The 24910-nt window shown below is 39.6% G+C and overlaps 1 protein-coding gene across 1 annotated transcript in view; it reads left to right on the top strand.

Moving 5' to 3' along the window:
• Positions 1-24910, top strand: part of LOC121869749 (probable E3 ubiquitin-protein ligase HERC1) — a gene marked incomplete in the record, with an annotated part of 301592 nt that overhangs the window by 26214 nt on the left and 250468 nt on the right. Inside the window, 4 exon segments of the mRNA XM_042371322.1 lie at positions 1631-1781; positions 14880-15056; positions 21706-21832; positions 22758-22918. Of these exon segments, the coding sequence (XP_042227256.1) occupies positions 1631-1781; positions 14880-15056; positions 21706-21832; positions 22758-22918 (616 nt within the window).

Below are 24910 nucleotides of genomic sequence, written 5' to 3'. Positions count from 1 at the left end.
GCTTTCCGGACACTAGTTTTTAGGCCTTCCTTAAGTAACTTAATCACACACTGCTTATCCTGCATCGAGTACGTGCCAAACTTAACTCCCTTATGATAGTCCCACTTCTCCTTTTCCTTATTTGGCTACTTAGGTGGGTCTGTCCCACCCCCACCAGCACCAGTAGGACCCCCAGTAGAGGGAGAGGCCATTATCTTGACTCGACAGGTGGTAGCAACACCCAAAATGGCACACAATAACAGCCCGGGCAGTCGCTACAATGGTGCAGGCTACAATGCGATAGTTGCGTTCTTGTAAACCTCTTTTACGTTCACCACCGGCAGTTCGATCACCAGAACGCTTCTTGGAAACATTCTTCTTACCTTGTTCTTCAATATTCATGGCTAACACAACAAAATTGGAGAAAACAGAGAAAATTACAGAGCAATTGACAGAAACCGCGCAATTCAACTGATCATGTGATGTAAACAGAGAGTGCTGGTGTAAACCGTTATTAGTCCTCACTGCGAAACATTCTTTTTTCTTATTCTTTTCATACAATATTTATGGGTAACAGCTAAATTTGCCCCCCAAAAAAGAAATTTACAGAGTACCTCTCAAAAAACACTTCACAAACAAAAGACACGAATCAATTGAACATGTGAAGTCGAACGTGAACTGTAAACATTGCCTAACCCCGCGCCACGCTACACTTAAAACGTTGAGGATTGACACGTGTTATAGCCAACATTCGTATGCAAAATTTTCCGTTTTACAAACAGCACTCCCCTATTCATCAATCGCATTGCAACCAATTCGTGTTGACAAAACACGCATTGTAGCAAAATGACTGTAACTGGTATGAGGGCTGTGACGTCATTCAAGACGGTGGCCAGTGTTCAGCTGGCTGGATCTCTCGAAACTCACGATATTTTACACCAAATATAAGACTTGGTTACATTAGGTAGTGCTTGCAAAATTAAAAAAAACGTGAATTGAAATCGCACGAAATATGAGATCTTACTGCATATATTAAATGCATCCTCCGAAAGCATGAATTTGATACCAGAGTTTAATAGTTAATTCATGTAATAATACTTCTGATAAACTTCCTACGTACTTATGTTTGAAATAATGAACGTATGTATTTCTATATAATTTAGCTAAATGTCTTTCTCGTCAGAAACGGTCATCCCAACGATTTTGAATAAACTCATTTAGAAATGCATCATTCCTTCCGGACGAAATCGGACAGATTTGAAACCGCCAATCAGCTGTAGCTCTTGGGGAGGGGGCGTGGCATCTTATATCAGCTGGGAAATAACTCACTACTGTATAATAATAATATGTAAACATCCCACAATTATATACTACAAGTCTATATGTTGACACAGGCTGTTACACTCCTGGTGACTCACACTAGCAGGGCCAGGCTCTGTCACAGTCTGCCTGGCTAGGCTCTGCCACAGTGAACCATCTGTGCCTGGCCAGGTTCTGCCACAATATGGTATATCAGGGTCACTGCTCAATTTTCTATTGCCTACAGTACAGTGGCAGAATAAGTTAGGGATCCAGAAAAATTTATTTTCTACTTTTGATCATGTCATCTGTGTGTCATAAATTAGACTAATTATAATTATTACTTGTGTAGGCATTAACTGGCACGGGCGACCGAGGACCATCAACGGAGGTTGAGGGCGGCGGTGCCTCCCTGTCAGCAAATGAGGCCCTGGTAGAGCTTGGGGTGCACACAGGCCTGTCCCTCCTCTTCTCCATCCTCAGACTCGGCTGGATGAATAACAGTGAGTTTTACTTGGTGGTTTATATTATCATCAGCACCATACTGTACTGTAACAATAATTAATTTTGTATTTACCTTTTCATTCTTTCATTTCTTTAATTATTTTACTTCTACTTACTTTTACTCCTTTATTCTCTAATTCTCTTTTCTTATTCTTAATTCTTTATACTCTAATTACTCGTGAGATGTTGGAGGTGGAGTGATTGAGGAAGGAGAGAGAGAGCTAACGGCTGGTTTGTGGTTAGGCTGAGGGGTGTTAAGGAATATGGGGAGGGTGTGGTTAGGCTATAGTAGACCCTCACACCAAGGGGAGAGGCTAGGAGGTGGCTAACTGAGGTGATAGGGCTCACTGTATTACTCATAAACCAAAGGGACAACACTCTACTCCATACACAAGGGAATTGAGAAGTAATCTTAACGGTACTTCGTTTATTAACGACGTTACTCAAAATGAACAGTTAGACTTTCAAAACAGTAAACCTATTTTCCTAGCTAGCGAACCAGGGGTCACATGAAAGGTACTCAGATGTAATTATATCCCGCCATGTGGGGAGATGACACACACACGCCCACACTTCACTCCCTCCAAAACCAGACTCTGTCCTAAGACACAGACGTTCCCCACAGTACACCATTGGGTCATGACGTCACATCTCCCAGGCTCTATTATTGGTTCAGGCTCAAGGCATTCACACTCACAGGTCACTGTGATTGGCTCACGCTTGGCGGGAAATACTCACAACATTGTTAGAGTACTGTACTGTATTATAACTACTGTACTCTAACTGTATTCTAACTGTAATGTACTGTACTGTATTCTAACTGTACTGTACCATACTGTACTCTAACTGTACTGAACTGTAATCTAACTGTGCTGTACTCTAACTGTATTGTACTGTAATGTATTCTAACTGTACTGTACTGTACTCTAACTTTACTGAACTGTATTCTAACTGTACTGTAATGTATTCTAACTTAACTGTACTGTATTCTAACTGAACTGTACTGTATTTTAACTGCTTTGTACTGTACTGTATTCTAACTGTACTGTATTCTAACTGTACTGTACTCTAACTGTACTGTACTCTATTCTAACTACTGTAATGTACTCTAACTGTACTGTACTGTATTTTAACTGTTTTGTACTGTACTCTAACTGTACTGCATTCTAACTGAACTGTAATATACTGTACTCTAACTGTACTCTACTGTTCTGTATTCTAACTGTACTATAATGTACTGTATTGTACTGTATTCTAACTGCAGTAGGCTCTTGCCAATAATGACTTCCACAATAACATTTTCGACAATAACGGTAAGTTACAATAGATACCCATTTTCGATAATAACGTCTGGATTCACTTGAATAACGGAGATTTCGCGGGAAGCATCCGAGCGCATCAATGATAGCGTTTGTTTGCCGCCGTGTTGGTGACGTAGTTGTCCGCTCCGCCTCACTCTCACACACGCTCAGTGGAATACAGCGCTGCGCCCACGTGTGAGATTTTCGCCACTATAACCAGTGGTTGTTAGGGTCGGTGATCAATAATGGCTTCCTCATTTTTGCCTGTGGGGGCTAGGGGAGGTGGTGGAGGGAGTGATTTGCCACCTGAATGACTGGGAACTTTTAAAGTGAGGAAATTGAACTGTCCTGAGTCTACAGTGCGAAATATTAAGAAGAACTTAGAGGAGACCAAGAAGAGTATTGCGCTGGCTAAAAATATTTCGGTAGTGATGGAAATGCGAGGCGAGCTATGAATGATAAAGGTGATAGAAACAGGTTGTTAGTGATAACAGAGCATTTTCTTGTGAAATGGTTAGCTTGTAGAATGAAAGACAGTGCAAGTGTTAGCAGCCCTCAGATACGGAACAATCATCACACCAAGCACCTCAAAAACTAAGTGTTATATTACTCAAACTCTTTATTTTGATGATTGAATAACAATTCTTTTTATTTCAGCGAACAAAAAGTGTTAGGAGGGCTTCTAAGGGGGAAAAACTGGGTGAAATTCTTGGGGCGGCGGCACCAATAAATCGTTTTTACATGTATTTTAATGTCACACAAATAACGTTTTCGCGACTAATGGCGTTTTTCAGGTACCTATTAAACGTTATTGGCGACAGCCTACTGTGTACTGTTCTCTAACTGTGCTGTACTGAATTCTGACTAATGTACTGTACTGTACTCTAATTGTACTGTAATGCATTGTACTGTATTCTAACTGTATTATACTGTACTCTAACTACTGTATTCTAACTGTACTGTATTCTAACTGTACTGTACAGTGGTCCCTCGGTTAACGAACACAATCCGTTCCAGCAGGTTGCTCGTTAACAGAAACCATTGTTTCAATGGGTTTTTGGGTAATTGGTTCCAGTTCACCGAAAATTGCCTAAATTCAACAAAAAAGGTAGAAAAGTACACTTACTTTGAGGTGTGTATGTAGAAGGCTCCTGGATGATGATGATGATGATGATGATGATGGGAATTAGAATTGGGGTGGAGGAGAAGGGAGAAGAGAAGGCATTGGGGTGGAAGAGAAGTCACCCCATGGCACCATTTCATCCATAAAATTTTAGTTCTCTTGGTGTAATTCAAGATTATTTTCTTTAAATCAACACTGTACTGCATTATATCTTGTCAATATGTAAAATATATTTCAAAATGACCAATAATTTGCTTGGAAACACAGAAAAAAAGCATTTAGTTGAAGAGAGTCTCAAGCAAGATGTTACCTCCACTGAAAACAGAGAGAGACTAACGCCTGTCTGGTGTGTTAACAGGCTGGATGGCACGCCAGAAACTAGTTTCTTTACCTTCAATTATGTTCAATAATTGTTAAAATGACTAAAAAAGTTAATATTAAACTTTTAAAATTATTGAATAGTATAAATGTCTTGATATTTACTAAAATAGTAAGGAATTTAAGCCCTAAAACCGATTACTGTGTTGGCGGACTAATACTACAGCTGGTGGACTGCCAAATGCAAGCGAAAACGTGTTGAAGTCGGCTCGTAAAAAACTCGTTAATCGAGGGATTGCTCGTTAACCGAAGTTAAGAATCTTATGAAAGGTAAATTGTTAACCGAAATCTCGTTAACCGAGGCGCTCATTAACCGAGGGATCACTGTACTGTACTCTAATTGTACTGTAATGCATTGTACTGTATTCTAACTGTATTATACTGTACTCTAACTATACTGTATTCTAACTGTATTGTACTGCACTGTATTCTAACCACTGTACTGTAATGTACTGTATTCTAACTGTACTGTATTCTAACTGTACTGTATCCTAACTGTACTGTAATGTACTGTATTCTAACTGTAATGTACTGTATTGTAACTGTACTGTACAGTGAACCCTCACTTTACACGGTTAATTCAACCCACGGCGGCCCACGTAAAGTGAGAAACGCGTAAAGTGAACAACATAACATATGGGATTAATTAAAATAGAGACCGGGCCGACCCCCAAACTCCACTTCTTCAGACACAATACCTACGTTGTAGTAAAAATAACTTCTTAATTTTATGATGGTATGCACACACAATTAATAATTAAGAGAAATATCAATAATATTAGGTTTTTTAACACTTACATTAGAAGAAAAGATGGCTGGGCACACTTGGGATGGGTGGTTGGTTCCGAGGCAGAGGGCAGATTATTGGCCCTCACCTGTATCAATTGTATCACTATCCACCACAGAGGCTTGCAGGGCCTCTTTGTCAAACCCCTCAAAGTCCATATAAGTCCATATCCTCACTACAATTATCACGATCACTGACTTGGGCCGGCTGTGGTGGGTGGCGGGTGAAGAACTCGGTAATGTTTTGATGACTGGGCGACCTTGTGCGCATCCTGCTTGTGCCGCTCTCCGCGTAAAGGGGTACATGCACCGCGGAATGTGAGCATTCCGGTTTCGGCAGGGTACCGCGTAAACGTGGAAACGCGGAATGTGGGACCGCGTAAAGCGAGGGTTGACTGGACTGTATTCTAACTACTGTACTGTACTCTAACTGTACTGTATTGTAACTGTACTGTATTTGAACTGCACTGTACTGTATTCTAACTGTACTGTACTCTAACTGTACTGTATTCTAACTACTTTAATGTACTGTACTGTATTCTAACTGTACTGTATTCTAACAGTACTGTTTTCTTACTACTGTACTGTACTCTAACTGCACTGTACTGTGCAGCTACTCCTCGACTTACGACCACCCGGACATACAACCGCCCCAGTCGTACCAAAATTTTTTCAAATAACATATTTTCGAGTTCCGATGTCAGTGATTGCGCTGTGTACTGACAAAATTTTCGTTTGTAATTCACTTTAAAATGGCTGGCAAGCTTAAAAGTGAGAGTTTTGTGATGCTGAGAAGAAAAAGAGACACCTATTTTAGATTGTCTATGTATTATCTTTGCATTTTCGACTTACGACCAATGCGACTTACGTCCTGGATTTGGGTCTCTAACCCCATCGTAAGTCGAGGAGCAGCTGTATTTTAACTGTACTGTTCTGTATTCGGACTGTACTGTATTGTACTGTACTGTATTCTTACTGTACTGTACTCTAACTGTACTGTACTGCACTATCTACACTGTACTGTATTCTAACTGTACTGTGCTGCAATATGTCCTGGAAATCACACATCCACAACATAGCTAAAGCTGCCTCCCGAAAGCTGGGAATGCTGTACAGATGCTGTAGCTACTTCACTCCTGAGCAGTTGTTTCAAGTATATCTGGGGTGGCTCTTCTTCTGTCCAACTGTTAGATAGGTTGAAATCAAAGGCATTTTGTCTTATTAACTCTCCTCCTTTAGTTGATAATTTTTCTTCACTTTCTCTTTGCTGCAATGTTGCTTCACTCTCTCTCTTTTACAGGTACTTTAACAGGCAATGTTCGGTGGATTTGCCATCCTGTGTACCGCCGGATGTCAGTCACACTAGAATAACCCGTTATAGTACATCCTTCTTTCCTTACACAGCCAAACTGTGGAATGCTCTGCCTTCTTCTGTGTTTCCGTACTCATACAATCTGTCTCACTTTAAAAAGTTGGTTTTCCGGCATATTCGTGGTGTAGATTAACAGAATACAGGTTGTACCTCTCTAGTCCGGCATTCTGTGGTCCGGAAACTCCCGTGGTCCGGAACGATTTTAGTTTGTCCAATAGGTAGATAGGCAGCTTTTTTTTTTTTTTTTACTTATCTGAATTATTATTATTATTACAGGAGTATTAAATTTTTGCCCCTCAGGCCCTAATGTGGGTCAGTGACCTATTCCCGGGTGGGCTAATCCCCTTAAAAAAAAAAATAAAGCCGCGGGAAATTAAGGTTTGTTAACATCCCGCAGTTCGGCTGCTCTCTCTCTCTCTCTCTCTCTCTCTGCTTGTCTATACAGAGTACAACATTTAACCCTTCAATATATATGAGCAGTAAATAAGTGTTGCTTTCATATTCTTATGTAGAATAATGACGATATATTTTCACATGTGCGCACTTACATACGAGCAGTCTCACTTTTTTTTTTTACCATTAATGGTTAGCTACTTATATTGTTCCATTTATTAACATTAAATAACATTACAGGTACATCAAGCAACCATATTCATTTTTTTACATTAATTTTACTACAGCTAAACTCAGGGTCTTATTTTCTTCAGTTTTATATGTAGAACCAATCAATCACTGGTTTCGTAAGCTTTAACATAAACAATGCCGGCAGCCGTCTCGTCTCCTCTAATATTCCACGTATTATTAATAAATTGTATTGTTAATTTTGCACACACGTACATTAATTCAATAAAAACAAATTCAGAAACATTAATTAAAATATATATGAACAGTAAATAAGTGTTGCTTTCATATTCTTATGTAAAGTAATGATGATATGTTTTCACGTGTGTGCACTTACATATGCGATCTCTCTTTTTTCTTTACCATTATCGTTAGCTACTTCTATTGTTCCATTTATTAACATTAAATAACATTACTTAAAACAACCATATTAATTTGACTACAGCTACAACCAAGGTCTTATTTTCTTCAGTTTTATATGTAGAACCAGTCAGTCACTGGTTTTGTAATCAACGAATACAATGCTGTGTCATTCTCTCGTGTGTTTTAATATTCTACTTATTATTAATGAATTGTATTGCTCATTTTGCACACATAAACATTAATTCAATAAAAAAGACATTCAGTAATAAACAATAATGAATCTTTTATACATAAGAGAAATGACGCTGTTTACTCGATTATGCACGTCGTCTGCACGTTGGCGGGCCGTTCAAACCCGTCGAAATTCAAGTTTCCGCTGTCAAAATTTTTATTTATTTATTTTTTTGTGTGTTCCAATAAAATACGTTAAGAATTAAAAACTCGCGAAATTTGAGAAGCTACTATACGACATTTAACACTTCAATATGTCTTCAAAGAGACCATGATGCAGAGAAAGTGGTGCTAGTGCTTCCAGGCTTAAGCACAAGTCACTATCTATCCAGGAAAAGGGTGAATTTCCATGGTCCGGCAATTTCCATGGTCTGGCACCGGTCAGGTCCCGAGGTTGCCGGACTAGAGAGGTACAACCTGTATAACCTTTTTCTTCTCAATTTTTTATTTCTTTCTGTTCTTATTTTTTTACCTCCCAGGCCCCATTGTGGGTCGTTCAACCTGTAGTACCTGGGTGGGCTAATTCCTGTAAAAAAAAAGAAAGAAAAAAGACTGTACTGTATTCTAACTGTACTGTAATGTACTGTACTGTATTCTAACTGTACTGTACTATATTCTAACTGTACTGTATTCTAGGTGTACTGTACTGTATTCTAACTGTACTGTACTATATTCTAACTGTACTGTACTGTATTCTAGCTGTACTGTACTGTATTCTAGCTGTACTGTATTGTATTCTAACTGTACTGTACTGTATTCTAACTGTACTGTACTATATTCTAACTGTACTGTATTCTAGCTGTACTGTATTGTATTCTAACTGTACTGTATTCTAACTGTATTGTACTGTATTCTAAGTACTGTATTGTACTCCAACAGTACTGTACTCTAACTGTACTGTACTGTATTCTAGGTGTACTGTACTGTATTCTAACTGTACTGTACTGTATTCTAGCTGTAGTGTGCTGTATTCTAGCTGTACTGTATTGTATTCTAACTGTACTGTACTGTATTCTAACTGTACTGTACTATATTCTAACTGTACTGTATTCTAGCTGTACTGTATTGTATTCTAACTGTACTGTATTCTAACTGTATTGTACTGTATTCTAACTACTGTACTGTACTCCAACAGTACTGTACTCTAACTGTAATGTACTGTATTCTAGGTGTACTGTACTGTATTCTAACTGTACTGTACTATATTCTAACTGTACTGTACTGTACTCTAACTGTACTGTACTGTATTTTAACTGTACTGTACTGTATTCTAACTGTACTGTACTGTATTCTACCTGTACTGTACTGTATTCTAGCTGTACTGTAATGTACTTTACTGTATTCTAACTGTACTGTATTGTAACTGTATTCTAACTGTACTATATTCTAACTGTACTGTACTGCATTGTAACTGTACTGTACTGTATTCTAACTGTACTGTACTGTACTCTAACTGTACTGTATTGTATTCTAACTGTACTGTACTGCATTCTAGCTGTACTGTACTGTATTCTAACTGTACGGTACTGTATTCTAACTGTACGGTACTGTATTCTAACTGTACTGTACTGTACTCTAACTGTACTCTACTGTACTCTAACTGTACTGTACTGTACTGTATTCTAACTGTACTGTATTCTAACTGTACTGTACTCTAACTGTACTGTATTCTAACTGTACTGTACTCTAACTGTACTGTATTCTGACTGCACTGTACTGTATTCTAACTGTACTGTACTGTATTCTAACTGTACTGCACTGTATTCTAACTGTACTGCACTGTACTCTAACTGTACTGTACCGTACTCTAACTGTACTGTACTGTATTCTAACTGTACTGTACTCTAACTGTTCTGTATTCTAACTGTACTATACTGTATTCTAGCTGTACTGTACTGTATTCTAACTATTCTAACTGTACTGTATTCTAACTGTACTTTACTGTATTCTAGCTGCACAGTGCTGTACTCTAACTGTACTGTATTCTATTGATACTGTACTGTATTCTAACTGTACTGTACTGTATTCCAACTGTACTGTTCTGTATTCTAACTGTACTGTACTGTATTCTAACTGTTGTGTACTGTATTCTAACTGTACTGTATTCTAGCTGTACTGTACTGTATTGTACTGTATTCTAACTGTACTGTACTGTATTGTACTGTATTCTAACTGTACTGTACTGTATTCTAGCTGCACAGTACTGTACTCTAACTACTGTATGCTAATTATACTGTACTGTATTCTAACTGTACTGTACTGTATTCTAGCTGTACTGTAATGTACTGTACTATATTTTAGCTGTACTGTACCTTAACTGTACTGTATTCTAACTGTACTGTGCTGTACTGTATTCTAGCTCTAATGTACTATATTCTAGCTGTACTGTAATGTATTGTACTGTATTATAGCTGTACTGTACTGTACTCTAACTGTACTGTATTTTAACTTTATTTTACTGTATTCTAGCTGTACTGTACTGTATTCTAACTGTACTGTAATGTACTGTAGTGTATTCTAACTGTACTGTTCTGTATTCTAACTGTACTGTATAATGAAGGGTTTTAAAGTGTAGGAAGTATGGAGAGAATTTTTAGTAGGATGATGTAAAGAGAGGAAGAGTTTGGTAGCGTGGCCGTGTTAGTTATTGACTCTGTCTTATATGTCAACACACATCTATTACGTTCTTAAGGACGAATTCTCAAACATCGCTTCGTTACAACTCTTTATTAATTACGACAATGACATGGACACATAAATAACACCTTCTATCGTAGTTACTAGGACATCATATTACGTTACTAGACACTGATTCTTGGACACGAGCATGTAATGAATACACTTCCCACCTAAGTAACTCATCCCATGAATAGCTTTGACAAAAACTCGCGTGACCTGGGGGTGGCCTAGCAGGTGATTCTGGGTTGTCTCTATGGGAGACTGCTTAGCTGGGACACCGGGGTGTCGGGAGGGAAGTCTCGCTCCCGTTAGGTTAGGTTAGGTTAGGTTAGGTTAGGTTATGCTCCCGACCAGATGAGGGCTTGCCTCCGGCTCTCTCTGACTGTCTCGACTTTGCTCCGTCGACTCTCTCTCGTGAGGGAAGGCTACGACGTCCTATATATTGGGGGACGAGCCGTCAGGTTGAGCTGATCGGTGGGGCGGCTAAGGGTCTCCTTACATAATAATAATAATAATAATTAACGGTTTATTGAAAAAAATTCTGCAGCCCGAAGGCTGAAAATATACATTGGACATAAATGACTTATTACATACATTAGTGGTTTAACAAAAGCCTTCATTAGAGAAAGGTAAAGGAACATACAGTGAACATACAGATTAATGTAGGTGTTGAAGAGCAAACTCGTAGTGTAGTAACTCCCTCCTAGATGGTGTTAGGAGGAACTCACGTGGTGTATTAGTTCCCTCAGATGGTGTTATGTGGGACCTGGCGTGGTGTAGTAATTCCCTCGCAGATGGTGTTATGAGGGGCCTGGCGTGGTGTTGTAATTCCCTCGCAGATGGTGTTATGAGGGGCCTCACGTGGTGTAGTAATTCCCTCACAGATGGTGTTATGAGGGGCCTCACGTGGTGTAGTAATTCCCTCACAGATGGTGTTATGAGGGGCCTGGCGTGGTGTTGTAATTCCCTCGCAGATGGTGTTATGAGGGGCCTCACGTGGTGTAGTAATTCCCTCGCAGATGGTGTTATGAGGGGCCTCACGTGGTGTAGTAATTCCCTCACAGATGGTGTTATGAGGGGCCTCACGTGGTGTAGTAATTCCCTCACAGATGGTGTTATGAGGGACCTCACGCTAATGTAGGGTTAGGTCTGGACTTTTTTTGAGACTAAAGTTGTTGTATATAATGGAGACAGGTGGCCTCTTGTGCTGACTGTGCCGGGGTCCCCTTACATTTGACCCCCCTAATGTCGGGTCAGATATAGACTGTTTCTGAGATGTAAGCTGTGGTCTGACAACCCATCACTACAACTGTACTGTATTCTAACTGTACTGTACTGTATTCTAACTGTACTGTACTGCATTCTAGCTGTACTGTAATGTACTGTACTGCATTCTATATGTACTATAGTGTATTCTAACTACTGTACTGTATTCTAACTGCACTGTACTGTATTCTAACTGTACTGTATTCTAGCTTTAGTGTACTGCATTCTGGCTGTACTATAATGTACTGTATTGTATTCTAACTGTATTCTAACTGTACTGTACTGTACTGCATTCTAGCTGTATTGTACTGTATTCTAACTGTACTGTTCTGCATTCTAGCTGTACTGTAATGTACTGTATTCTAACTGTACTGTATTCTACCTGTACTGTAATGTACTGTATTCTAACTGTACTGTATTCTAACTGTACTGTACTGTATTCTAGCTGTACTGTAATGTACTGTACTGTATTCTAACTGTACTGTAATGGTCTGTGCTGTACTCTTTCTACTGTACTGTATTCTAAGGTACTGTACTCTAACAGTACTGTACTGTAATGTACTGTACTGCATTCTAGCTGTACTGTACTGTATTCTAACTGTACTGTACTGTATTAAAGCTGTGCTGTACTGTATTCTAACTGTACTGTACTCTAACTGTACTTTATTCTAACTACTGTACTCTAACTGTACTGTATTCTAACTTTACTGTATTGTATTCTAACTGCTGTACTGTATTCTACCTGTAATGTACTGTATTCTAGCTGTACTGTAATGAACTGTACTGCATTCTAAATGTACTTTACTGTATTCTAACTGTACTGTACTGTATTCTAGCTGTACTGTACTCGTACTGTTCTGTATTCTAGCTGTACTGTACTGTATTCTTGTTGTGCTGTATTCTAACTGTACTGTATTCTAACTACTGTACTGTATTGTATTTTAAATGTAGTGTACTCTGTGCTGTACTGCATTCTAACTGTACTGTAATGTACTTTACTGTGCACCAATTGCACTGTATTGTAACTGAACTGTACTCTTGCTGTACTGTATTCTAACTGTACTATACTCTATTCTAACTGTACTGTAATGTACTGTGCACCAATTGTACTGTATTGTAACTGAACTGTACTTTAGCTGCACTGTATTCTAACTGCACTGTACTCTAGCTGTACTGTATTTCTAACTGTACTGTAATGGTCTGTGCTGTACTCTTTCTACTGTACTGTATTCTAAGGTACTGTACTCTAACAGTACTGTACTGTAATGTACTTTACTGCATTCTAAATGTACTGTACTGTATTCTAACTGTACTGTCCTGTATTCTAGCTGTACTGTACTGCATTCTAGCTGTGCTTTAATGTTCTGTAATGCATTCTAAATGTACTTTATTGTATTCTAACTGTAATGTATTCTAACTGTACTGTACTGTAATCTACCTGTACTGTATTGTACTGTATTCTAGCTGTACTGTATTCTAACTACTGTACTGTATTCTAAGGTACTGTACTGTAACTGTAATAGTACAGTACTCTACTGTAATGTACTTTACTGTATTCGAACTACTGTAATGTATTCTAGCTGTACCGTACTCTAACTGTACTGTACTCTATTCTAACTGTACTGTAATGTACTGTACTGTACTCTATTCTAACTGTACTGTAATATACTGTACTGTGTTCGAACTGTACTGTATTCTAGTTGTACCATACTCTAACTGCACTGTATTCTAACTGTACTGTAGTCTATTCTAACTGTACTGTAATGTACTGTACTGTATTCGAACTGTACTGTATTCTAGTTGTACCGTACTCTAACTGCACTGTATTCTAACTGTACTGTAGTCTATTCTAACTGTACTGTAATGTACTGTACTGTATTCGAACTGTACTGTATTCTAGCTGTACCTTACTCTTAACTGTACTGTTATGTGCTGTACTGTATTCTAACTACTGTACTGTATTCTAAGGTACTGTACTCTAACAGCACTGTACTGTAATGTACTGTACTGTATTTGAACTACTGTAATGTATTGTTCTCTACTCTAACTGTACTGCACACATACTGTACTTTACTCCAACTGTACTGTAATGTACTCTACTGTACTCTACTGAATTCTAACTGTACTGTAATATACTGTACTGTATTCTGACTACTGTACTATTCTGTGCTGCACAGTACAGTACAGTACGGGGGCGGAACAAGATTCCCCCGTTTGTTTACATTGTGGTGTAAGAGTTGTGTATGTCTGCTGGTGATGACTTAATTTAATGCCAACACTGTGCGCGCGCAGGAGAGTGCAGGCAGGGTTGATCTTATTGAATGTTGAGGTAAATAGGGTGAAGATGTGGTATTTACCCTTGGTTCTATTCTTTATAAAATGGTCATAATATCTGTTGTTTCATAGCTTTAGTGTCATTTGTCTTAATATACATAATAATTAGTGAAAAGAGAAGTACTGTAGTAGTGGTGAATGTGTTTGTGACTTTGATGGTAAATCTTCTTAATTTCAAACTTTTTTCTACTCACACCTTGAAAGTTAATGTTTCACAAGCAGTTATATCTTTACAGCATTAAAGTGAGCCATTATTGGGTATCCTTAACAGTTTTATGTGGATTTATTTTTGATATGTCAATACAGTATTAATCGGCATTATGCATGAGGCAATGAACTGCAAGGGGGGGGGCTTCTCAGCCTAGTAGCATCATGTAAAAATGTGACCTAAGTTCTGGGTTCATATTGGTGTATCTGTTGGCCTTCGCAGTGATTGGTGGGTCAGGTCAGGTCAGTGATTGCTTCATGTATCCTGGTACAGCAAGGCAAGTAGGTGTTTACACAAGGACAGTGACCCTGCCTTATGGAGCCTTGAACATGTCAGGCTCTGCCAGGTGTTTGTTGATCCCATAGTCCACTTGTCTCTGTCATCCACTTGTATTAATAACTTTTAAAATGTCTGTATTTCAAATTGTGTTACCAGGCGGTGGCAGCCTGTGCTCGGAGGTGCTAGGAACGGCCGTATCTGTGGTTCAAGCACTGCCGCCTTTGTCACTGGCAGTGGAGTCCAAACTACCACGGGTGGGTCTTGCGTCCCTCTCGCAGCTCACCTCCTTCCTTGGTGAGACTGCTAAGCCTTCATCTCCTGCTGATGCAACAGGTAAGCTTTCTCACAGTTACTAAATGTTTATATTATCTATTAATTTTGTTTTTTTAAATATCAAATTTAGGAAATTTTTTGGTTCCAACAATTGAATTTTTCCAGAAAGTGTTGGTAAGGAGATTAGTGCTTCTCCAGTTAAGGTAGTCACTGTGGAGTTTTAACACCTGTGTAATGAAACAGCTGTGCTTCTTAAAGTTAATACTCTTGTTGTGAAGAATTTATCAGTTACATACGTACATGGATACACTAAACAAACATATTGACACGTTTTTCACCACATAAAGAATGGTAATTTTCATGACACTGGTGTATATATAACTAGTTTGGGGAACTGTTATTTAACAGCGTTGGAGCTGTCTAGCTTATGGGTTAAGTTGTCAAAACCCAAAAGGTCTTTTCTCCATTTATTTATAATAAAATAAAGTATCTACACTTCAACAAGGAGAACACGTTAATATCACTGAAGCTGTGGGTGCTAGAAGAATAGACGGCAAGCTTATCTGGGAAGCTTGGGGGTCCACGTCTATGCTTTTTTAGTGTCGTGTGATAACTGCTGAGAGGAAGGACGGGGCTTAACTGGGCTAAGCCTTACTTCAACGTCCAGCACTCATTAGAGTTTAGTGACTACTGAGAGAGGAGCGACTCTGGAGGAGGAGGAGGAAGGGTTGAAGGATGAGGGAGATGTGAAGAATCAGGAGGAGGATGAAGGAGCTGGGAAGAATGAGGGAGAGGTGAAGGATGATGGAGATGGGAAGAATGAGGAGGAGGAGGAGGAAGGGGTGAAGGATGAGGGAGATGGGAAGAATCAGGAGGAGGATGAAGGAGCTGGGAAGAATGAGGGAGAGGTGAAGGATGACGGAGATGGGAAGAATGAGGAGGAGGAGGAGGAAGGGGTGAAGGATGAGGGAGATGGGAAGAATCAGGAGGAGGATGAAGGAGCTGGGAAGAATGAGGGAGAGGTGAAGGATGACGGAGATGGGAAGAATGAGGAGGAGGAGGAGGAAGGGGTGAAGGATGAGTGGAGATGGGAAGAATGAGGAGGAGGAGGAGGGGTGGAAGGATGGGAGGGGAGATGGGAAGAATGGGAGGAGGAGGAGGAGGAAGGGGTGAAGGATGAGGGAGATGGGAAGAATGAGGAGGAGGAGGAAGGGGTGAAGGATGAGGGAGATGGGAAGAATGAGGAGGAGGATGAAGGAGCTGGGAAGAATGAGGGAGAGGTGAAGGATGACGGAGATGGGAAGAATGAGGAGGAGGAGGAGGAAGGGGTGAAGGATGAGGGAGATGGGAAGAATCAGGAGGAGGATGAAGGAGCTGGGAAGAATGAGGGAGAGGTGAAGGATGAGGGAGATGGGAAGAATGAGGAGGAGGAGGAGTAGAAATGGGTGAAGGACTACGGAGATAGGAAGAATAAGAAGGAAGAGGAAGGGGTGAAGGATGAGGGAGATAAGAAGAATGAGCAGGATGAGGAAGGGGTGAAGGATGAGGAGGAGGAAGAGGTGAAGGATGAGGGAGATGGGAAGAATGAGGAGGAGGAAGGGGTGAAGGGGTGAAGGATGAGGTAGGTGGGAAGAATGAGCAGGAGGAGGAAGGGGTGAAGGATGAGGAGGAGGAAGAGGTGAAGGATGAGGAGGAGGAAGAGGTGAAGGATGAGGGAGATGGGAAGAATGAGGAGGAGGAAGGGGTCAAGAAGAGGGGTGGGTAAAGATTACAGTATTTGGGGTGTTGATTGTGGAAGAAGTCTGGGAATACAATACTATACATCGGGTACTTGATACAGTACAGGGAGTGTATTACTCTTGTTGTTCCATTATTACCACTTGTAATATATGTTATTACTGTATTATTTTTATTATATTTATTATTTCATTAATTTACCCTCTTCACCACTAATTGGCCTTTATCTGCTTGGGCAATCGGTCACATCTCTGTTATGTACTACTGTATTAACAAGAACTGGGCATGTATTGGCTCCAGTGTTTATCAAGTCTGGTTTTGAAACAGCTCACACTTGGTGCCACCACAACACACTCTGGCAGATTGTTCCAAGAGTTCACAGTTCTCACTCCAAAAAAGTTTCCCCCTACAATTTTCTGAACATGTGGCTTCTTCAAATTTAAGCTGCAACCCCTAGTGGGGTGGGCGTCCGCCAGCTTCGGGTATGAACGCCTGGCTGAGTAATGTTGTCTGAGGTATTTATAAACTTATAGTAATTCACCCCTTGCCTGTCTATAGTAGTCGTATAAGCTAGGCATCTGCTGGCGTTTTAATCTCTCTGGTTAACTTAGGTGCTGTAGTGCAGTCACCAGTCTGGTGGCCCTTCTTTGGATATTTTCAATCAATTGACATTCTCTAGCATAACTCCGGGACAGTGCTCCAGACGGGGAAGCATCTCTTTCTTGAAGAACATTACGAGGGTTGGACTATCAAGGTGTCTGAACGCTCTTCTTACAAAACTTATGAGCTTAGTTGCTTGATTCACCTTCTCACAATGGTCCGAGAACTTCAGTTCATTGAGGAACTCGGGACCATAATCTGTTGAGTAACACAAGAGAAAATGGGGGAAAATGCTCAGGTACATCTTCCTAATTGGCTCTCTGACTTATCCAGGGGACAAAGGAGAGGTTGAGGAATACAGTGTAATACTGTAGATAACACATTTGAGCGACATATGGCTCTTAGCAGATTATGGTCAGGACCTTCTCATTTGGTCTCTGTTAATGCTGTTTTTTCTTCTTGTTGGGACATGTAATATGTTGTATGTCTCCTTACTGTTGGTACAACCCAGGTGCATCCATTATCATTTGGTGATGTTTTATCTTATCAGCTATCCCTTTGATAACTCCTGAAACAGACAGAACTCTTCCTGTAGCACCTCACAGGCCATTTGGTTTTTAATTTTCCCAAAAATTTAGAGTGTATAGCTTCTGGCATCTCAGCTATAAAACAAACAACAACGGTCTCAGCACACAGTCCTGTGGTACCCCGCTTGTCATGGTCCCATTAATCACCACACACTTCATGTAGTCATGAAGAAAGTCCTTGATCCACACTAGAATGCTCCACTGTATTCTGTACTCCCTTAGTTTAATTTTCAGCCTTGCATGGGGGTGTATTATCAAAAGCCTTGCATGGGGGTGTATTATCAAAAGCCTTGCCTAATAAAGGTACAATTAGACCCTTACCATTTGCGAGGAATAGTTTCCAAGAAATGGCACGAATTGGCAAAACCCCAAATTGCCACTTATATAATACCTTAGTGCCACTTATATATTACCTTGGTGCCACTTATATAATACCTTAGTGCATTAATATACAGGTATACCTGTACAGCCACTCCTCAACTTACGACGGGGTTAGGGACCCAAATCCAGGTTGTAAGTCGAATTGGTCGTAAGTCGAAAATGCTAAGATGATACCTGTACATAGAAAATCTAAAATGGGTGTCTCTTTTTCTTCTCATCACCACAAAACTCTCACTTTTAAGCTTGCCAGCCATTTTAAAGGGAATTACAAACGAACATTTTGTCAGTACACAGTGCAATCACTAACATCGGGACTCGAAAATACATAATTTGAAAAAACTTTGGTACGACTGGTGCAGTCGTATGCCCGGGAGGTCGTAAGTCGAGTAGGTCGTAATTCAAGGAGTAGCTGTACTGTGTATGAGAAACTTAAGTCACAATACTGTACAATACTTACATTCGTATGTGGAAGTCTGGAGCTTGATGAAGTGGTGCACTGTACATAGGGAGACATCTGGCTACTGAAGTATAGGTGGATCATGAGGATCACTGGTGGAAGAGGGTGAATCAGTGGTGGTTGGTGGAGAGGCGGGTGGTGGAGTGGCGCGTGACCTGGAGGTGGCGCGTGGCTGGGAGGAAGAGGAGAAGGGTTCTTTCTTGAAAAACGTGGTGATTGGTAGTTGTTTCCTCTTGGCTTTGAGTTCTTTAAACATTTCCTGATAGGAAAACAATACCTGGTTGATTCCTGGGACCATCTTAAGGCTGCGTTCCAAGCCAGGCTGGATCATGTGGCCAGCTGCATTTCTACAGAAGATGAGCGTCACTCTGTCCTTGGCTGTCTTGAACCTAGATGCATGCCTCTCCTGCTTGTTTATGTATGTTCTACCAGGCATTTTCTTCCAATATAAACCAGATTCATCAACATTAAACACTTGCCTATAGCCTTTATCTTCTATTATTTTCTTTAATTTGGCAGTAAATGCACCTGCGGCTGTGTGGTCAGCTGATGTGGCCTCCTCAGTCAGCTTCACATTATGGAGTGAGAATATTTTCTTAAAATTCTCAAACCACTGGCACTAAAAGTTGGTTCAGTCACTGCACTAGCTCCTTCACCACCTGTTGACTCGTAAAAATGAACATAAAGACTTTTAGCCTTCTCACGAATCACGTTGCTGTTGATCGCAACATTTTTGCGGTGCTGGATCTCAATCCAAATGTTCAGTTCTTTCTCAGTTTTTACTATGTTCTTGTCACAAACAACCTGCACCACTTAAACACCTGCAGGAGCACTCACTTGAACAGAATCACGAATTGCTTGTTCAGTCTTTCTTATATACCGCACTGTGGATTCTTTCACACCAAACAACCGACCAACTGCGGTAGCACTCATCCCCTCTTTTAACTTGTTTAATAATTCGGTATTCTTTGTCAGGGTCATCACTGACTTTTGCCTTTTATGCTTCACTCCACTAGCATCACTAGCACTGGCACTAGGCAGTCCTTTTGGGGTCATTTTCACAAAGAAACATGAAAGTTTTGAGAGTAGGACACTGGATGGTAGGTCACGGGTACTGGGTGAGGGCAAACAGAGCGGGATGAGACACTGTGGGCGCGTGGGGTGACTCGTTGTGCTGAGGGAGAAGGCTTCATGCTAGCCACCCGAGCCACCAGCTGCTTACTGCGAATCGTCAAAATCATGAATCATAAACCTGCAAATGGGAAGGGTCTACTGTACTGTACTATATACTGTCAGTATTGCCACCACACATCCAGCTCCTAAAGTATTGTACAGTAATTGTGTCAAGCAGGAGAATCCAGGCATAAAACCGTATTGGCGGTCCTTTACGAGGTTGTTTCATAGTAGATGTTCCATCATGGCATCTCTTATAAGGCTCACTAGCACTTTACACACTTCTGGTCAGGCTCACTGGCCTATAATTATTCATGAAATGGTGATCACCTTGTTTAAATATGTATAGCACATATAGGGACCTTTTCCTCATCCATGCATCTGCAGAAGAGGATTTTAAGGGGCTTGGCAAACTTGTTGCACATCTCTCTTAACATTCTGGGATGCACACTATCAAGGTCAGGGCTCTTATGAACCTTTAGCTTTGGCAGTTTGTTTCTAATACAGTACAATACTGTACATTACACCCTGAGAACTCAGTGTTCATCGGTGCTGTGTCAGACTGATTGTCCTCAAACACAGGGAGGTTGTTTGCATCCTCTCTTGTTAACATTGAGGAAAACAATTTATTAGATACCTTTATATTATTGTTGTTAATGTTACATTTATTGTCAAAAAAGTTGTGACATTAAATAAAATTACATTTGTTATAGGAGGCTTACCTCCACTCAACACCAACTCTCCGTAATGAACCTTTCTAACAAGAGAACTGCTTAATACTTAGCTAATATTTCCACAGGAAGGGTTATGAGTCCTTTATGTGCTCTAGTTCTGTCCTGCCAGTGTTGTGCTGTAGCTAGGTTGATGAAGTTAACGTAAAGTGAAACAAACCGAGTTGTCTTCTGTCTGTCTGGGTTTTTTTAATAGGTTAAGGTGGGGGAAAGGATGGAAGGCATGCTGAGGCTCAAGGCACAGCCAGACATGAAAGATAGACAAGTTATGACATAATTATGAGGAGAAAGGTTGGAAATAAAATTTAATGAGTTAAACAGAGGATTTAGGATGAGGTTAAACAATGGTTTTACTCTGGTTGTCAATGACTAATTTGATTTTACAATTACCTGTTTATTAAAATCTTATTACTGTATTACTTTATGGAGTCACTAGATTTTGACTTGTTAAATGTGATCTTATATCATCTAAGTTTTAATCTAAGGTTGATCGTTGTGGTGGACATAGATGGTTCGCGGGTTGGGTTGTGGGTAACTCTGCCATCCAGCAAGCTTGTATTAAGTTTATAGTTCACCTCGATACACTGAGTGTTGTTTCACAACAATAACGGTTATAATATAATTGTAATACAGGTAATCTTTGTTTATTTATATAAACTAATTCACCAGGATTGAATTAATTTATGAGAAAAAGTTAAGGTATCTCAACTTGGTGATATAATCCCCTGGCCTCCTACGCTCACCACACTAATTACTATATTGTTAACCCAACACCATTATTTATACATCTATACAAGTGAATCTTGGATAATATACACCATCATCACCTGTGAGGCACTGCAGTACAGAGCTCCTGTTGGCAAGCTGCCAGCAGCAATATTTACTAGTTTCAAATTCTTGGTGCAAATATACAAAATAAATTTTACAAATATTATTATTATTAGTAGTACAGTATTATGAAAAGTAAAATGTTTCTATTATTCTCTATCTATCTTTCATGTAGACTGTAGATCATTAATGTTATGTTATGATTGTTATTGTAGGTCGTAAGCTGAGTGCAGAGCTGCTGTTGGGGTTGAGCCTTCAGAGAGGCTCCCTGCGCTACTTGCTGGAGTGGGTACACATGGCTCTTAATGCTGCCACCACCGCTGCTCACGACTCCAGTGACGGGTAACACCTTTTACCTTACCTTTACAACCTTAACTGTTGGTCCATCATGACCTGTTAACTGTTGGTCCATCATGACCTGTTAACTGTTGGTCCATCATGACCTGTTAACTGTTGGTCCATCATGACCTGTTAACTGTTGGTCCATCATGACCTGTTAACTGTTGGTCCATCATGACCTGTTAACTGTTGGTCCATCATGACCTGTTAACTGTTGGTCCATCATGACCTGTTAACTGTTGGTCCATCATGACCTGTTAACTGTTGGTCCATCATGACCTGTTAACTGTTGGTCCATCATGACCTGTTAACTGTTGGTCCATCATGACCTGTTAACTGTTGGTCCATCATGACCTGTTAACTGTTGGTCCATCATGTATGACAGCATCAGGTGATTAAGTTATAAACACACTTACAGTAATAATTAAGTTATAAACACACTTAGGGTAATAATTGACTCATGCTTAGAGTATACAGTAATACAATAATTGACTTATAAACACACTTAGGGTAATAATTGACTCATGCTTAGAGTATACAGTAATACAATAATTGACTTATAAACACACTTAGGGTAATAATTGACTCACACTTAGAGTATACAGTAATACAATAATTGACTTATAAACACACTTAGGGTAATAATTGACTCATACTTAGAGTATACAGTAATACAATAATTGACTTATAAACACACTTAGGGTAATAATTGACTCATGCTTAGAGTATACAGTAATACAATAATTGACTTATAAACACACTTAGGGTAATAATTGACTCATACTTAGAGTATACAGTAATACAATAATTGACTTATAAACACACTTAGGGTAATAATTGACTCATACTTAGAGTATACAGTAATACAATAATTGACTTATAAACACACTTAGGGTAATAATTGATGTACCTGTTCTCTATGATGCAGCACCTGCATCAGCAACACCTGTCTGCAGGAGGTGATGAACTCATTAGCCCAGAGTGGTGAAGGGATGATTGGTGTAGTGCCAGCTGTGTCACACCCAGATGGCACTGTGCCTCTCTACCACGCTTCTCTCATCCTCATGGAGAAACTCTCACTTCTGGCTTGTGAGTATCATTAATTGATTGTTTTCTTATCTATCTATCTATCTGTCTCTGTCTGTCTGTCTGTCTGTCTGTCTGTCTGTCTGTCTGTCTGTCTATATAACTCACTTTGGTTCGGTCATTTATCATTTCACCACTTATCAGATTACTAACCGTTTGGGAAGTTTGTCTGTCCAGTATTAGTACAGGAGTAAGCTGGTGTGTCTGGAGGATACCCATATGTTTGGTAGTGAGGATCTCACTGGATAACATCCTTCTCATGTGTGTCAGGGCCAAGCAGGATTCGACCCTTTGACAAATTGGTGAGAGATACACGTGTTACCCCTGTACCACCAACACCCTGCTCGGATTTTGGTAATAAGGAATTGAATTTTGCCGCAAACAGCAGTCAGTTTATTGTACACTCCATACTCTTCCTGTGAACAGTAGCACAAAAACGCATTACAGAGTAGAGGCCACAAATGGTGTTTATCAGGGTATTATTGCGTTTACACACCGTTCATTCCTACCACTAATCTATTAATCATATTAGAATAAGACGTCTAATTATAAGATAATTTTCATATATTACAATACCGGCGGAAATGTATAATAACGGAGACAGCATATCAAAATGTTCTCTATTTTCTTTCATTAATCATCCTCCATTATCGCCTGCCTCACCTCTAACACTGCGCGTCTCCTTCATAAATTATCACGCGTATGCATTCCCGTACACATCACGCAGCCAATCAAAAATGTTTTTGCTTTTGGAACCAATTAAAATGATTTGGGGTTTAATTCGGAGTATATTTGGCTCAATCAAATTTGAGTTTTATTTTTGGTCTCTCAAATTTTGAAATTCAAGTTCAGTTCCGACCATGGAAGTTTGCGATGGGTGTCACTTAAAGTATATGGAGCTGATTGCGAGTTTTTTTAAAAAATAATCGTAGAAACTACAGCATTTTTTCGATAGCATGGTGTTCTTCCAACCTCAGTAAAGTGTGCTAAGAGCAAGACTGATTGTAAATATCGCAAAGACCAACATATGTGGCGTTGTGTAAGAATCACAGAATGCAATTACGAACAAGAACCAGGTCAATAAGGTAAGAAATACCCGGTAGGTGATTCCATCATATGGTGAGTCGGTTAGGTTAGGTTTGTTTTTTGTTTTTCTAGTGTTTTTTAGTGTATTTTGCCATGATTTTTTTCGGAAAACGTCCAACGAAAAAATAAAAAAAAAAACGGCTGATTTCCACCAGAAATGAAGGTCATATTCAGCCTAAACACACAAAAAAAACACCAGAAAGCTATATTTTTTACTTTCTAACAGTGAACGGTGTGACAATGCAAATTTACCTTTATCAGACCCCAGTGGTCTTGATATTATGGTATTGAGTGTTACAGAGTATTTTCGGTACATTGTTTAAGTCGGTACATAGAATAATGATTAGGTACTAGATGCGAAGTGTGGATGCAACCTTAGTATATCTTATCACCAGAGATAAAGTGCTGTGCCATTATATGCACAGTGTGCTTGGATCTATCCCTATAAGGTTCTATTTTTTCACAGTCTAAAACGTAGTGTTGGAGTGTGTGGCCATGTGTCTGGCCACACACTATACATTTAGTTTTGTTTACATCTGCCTGAAGGGCATACTACCAGAGGTACTTATATCCTAACCTTAGTCTAGCGGTTACAACATCTTGAAATCTAGTAATCTTTTTACTCGCTCCATATACGTGTTTCACTTGATACATCCCATCATGGTAAATAGTGGATTGACTAAACCCACTTTACACTAGCTGGCCCAGAAGCCACGCCTCCTTTCTACGCTAAAAAGTAGCTGATTGGTCCATAAAAAGTGTTCGTTTAACTCTGCATTTATCATACTAATATGTTCACAGATTATAATTAGACATGATCTTTTCAATAATTATGTTAAAAATTACGAACATAAAAATGCAAATGATTTCAAGGCATTAGCACTTCAAAGAGGATGTTAAAAATTTTAA

Source organism: Homarus americanus, unplaced genomic scaffold (assembly GCF_018991925.1).
Source record: "Homarus americanus isolate GMGI-L3 unplaced genomic scaffold, GMGI_Hamer_2.0 scaffold23578, whole genome shotgun sequence".
Lineage (NCBI taxonomy): Eukaryota > Metazoa > Arthropoda > Malacostraca > Decapoda > Nephropidae > Homarus > Homarus americanus.
This window is presented reverse-complemented; position numbering and strand designations above follow the sequence as displayed.